Source organism: Aplysia californica, unplaced genomic scaffold (genome assembly GCF_000002075.1).
Source record: "Aplysia californica isolate F4 #8 unplaced genomic scaffold, AplCal3.0 scaffold00371, whole genome shotgun sequence".
NCBI classification, from domain to species: Eukaryota; Metazoa; Mollusca; class Gastropoda; order Aplysiida; family Aplysiidae; genus Aplysia; species Aplysia californica.
The window spans coordinates 483853-485345 of NW_004797641.1; the positions used below are offsets into that span (position 1 = coordinate 483853).

General features: G+C 39.5%; 1 protein-coding gene across 1 annotated transcript in view; it reads left to right on the forward strand.

The window, feature by feature from the left end:
• Positions 1–1493, forward strand: part of LOC101845709 (mediator of RNA polymerase II transcription subunit 15) — a gene marked incomplete in the record, with an annotated part of 67073 nt that overhangs the window by 20891 nt on the left and 44689 nt on the right. The window contains 2 exon segments of the mRNA XM_013085399.2: positions 1–55; positions 1038–1103. Of these exon segments, the coding sequence (XP_012940853.2) occupies positions 1–55; positions 1038–1103 (121 nt within the window).

The window sequence follows — 1493 nt, forward strand, 5'->3', positions numbered from 1 at the left end:
ACCACAGACGATGCCAGGAGCAGGCGGGCAAGCTTTGCCTGCTTCTAATGCTAACGTAAGTAGCCGCAGATATCATCTTGTCTTATGTTGTCACATCTCTTCTTCTTATGTTGTCTTATCTCATTTTTATTTTTAGTGGGTGGTTGGCGGGTGCTCTGGTGTGGTTTGCTCCTTCTTTCCTATCAAACATCTATCGTCCTTATCTCCCCCTCCTTCTTTTTTATGTTTGTTACTCTCTTGTTGTAACACCTCTAATCTTCTGGCGCTCATATGACCTTATGCAGTTGCGAGAGCCGTAAAATCTCTACTAAAACTTAACTTTTATTTTTATAAAAACTTTTGTCTTGTCTCATCTCATTTTTTTTTTATTGTTGTATGTCGTCTCGTCTCATTTTTTAATCTTGTGTCGTTTCGTCTTATTTTAGCTCATTTTAAATATCAGTTCATTGGTGGTTGGCAGGTGCTCTGGTGTGGTTTGCTTGAACTTCTTTCCTGTCTAATATCTATCTTCCTTATCTCTCCTTCTTTTTGTCTTTGTTACTCTCATGTTACACTTGTTACATGCTTGTTACATGACTTAATTTGTTGTATGTGCTGTAAGACTCTTACTAAAACAATAAAACAAAAATATCTCATCATGTTGTTGTTTTGTTGTTTTTTCACTTTCACTTTTGTTTTGTTATTTAATTGTCTTACTTGAAAGGGGGCAAGTTCCCAAGTTACTTCTTTTTTTCTTTGCTTTAGCTCCTGAAATGAAAATCATCGGTTATGCTTCTCTCTGTCCAACTCTTTGTTTGTTGCAGCCGTTGTTGGTTTTCAATTGTCAGTGTGGGTGGTTGGCGGGTGCCTTGGTGTGGTCTGTTCCTTCTTTCCTATCAAACGTCTATCATCCGTATAGCTCCTCCTTCTTTTATCTTTGTTACTTTCTCGTAACACCTCTAATCTAAGACACTTATATGACCTTGTTGTGTTGCAAGTGCCGTAAAATCTTATTACAACATAATTATAATTGTCATTTTCTGACTTTCCCTTAACAGATGATATACCAAGGTGCTCCGGTTCGCTCCATGGGGCCTATGGGAATGCCAGGACAATATATGGCCGTGAGTACTCTTTTTGTTTTAGAGATAATATACTTTGCGATCATTCACTCTCAAAATGTGGGTGGTTGGCGGATGGTTTGGTGTGGTCTGTTCCTTCTTTCCTACCAAACATCTATCATCCTTATCTCTCCTACTTCTTTTTTTGTTTGTTACTCTCATCTAATCGTTGGCACTAATATGACCTTATTGTGTTTCAAATGCCATATAAAATTCTCACCAAAACAAACGTTGCAGCCACAAGGGCTATTTTCCTCTCTGGGACGTTACATACAGTGCATCCTTCAGTCTCAGTTGCGGCCATTGTTAACTCTTATCCTGCGTCTGTGCCCAGATGTGTATCTTATCAGCAACCGATTACGTCGGACGTGCCGGGCAGGCCGCCGGGGTCAC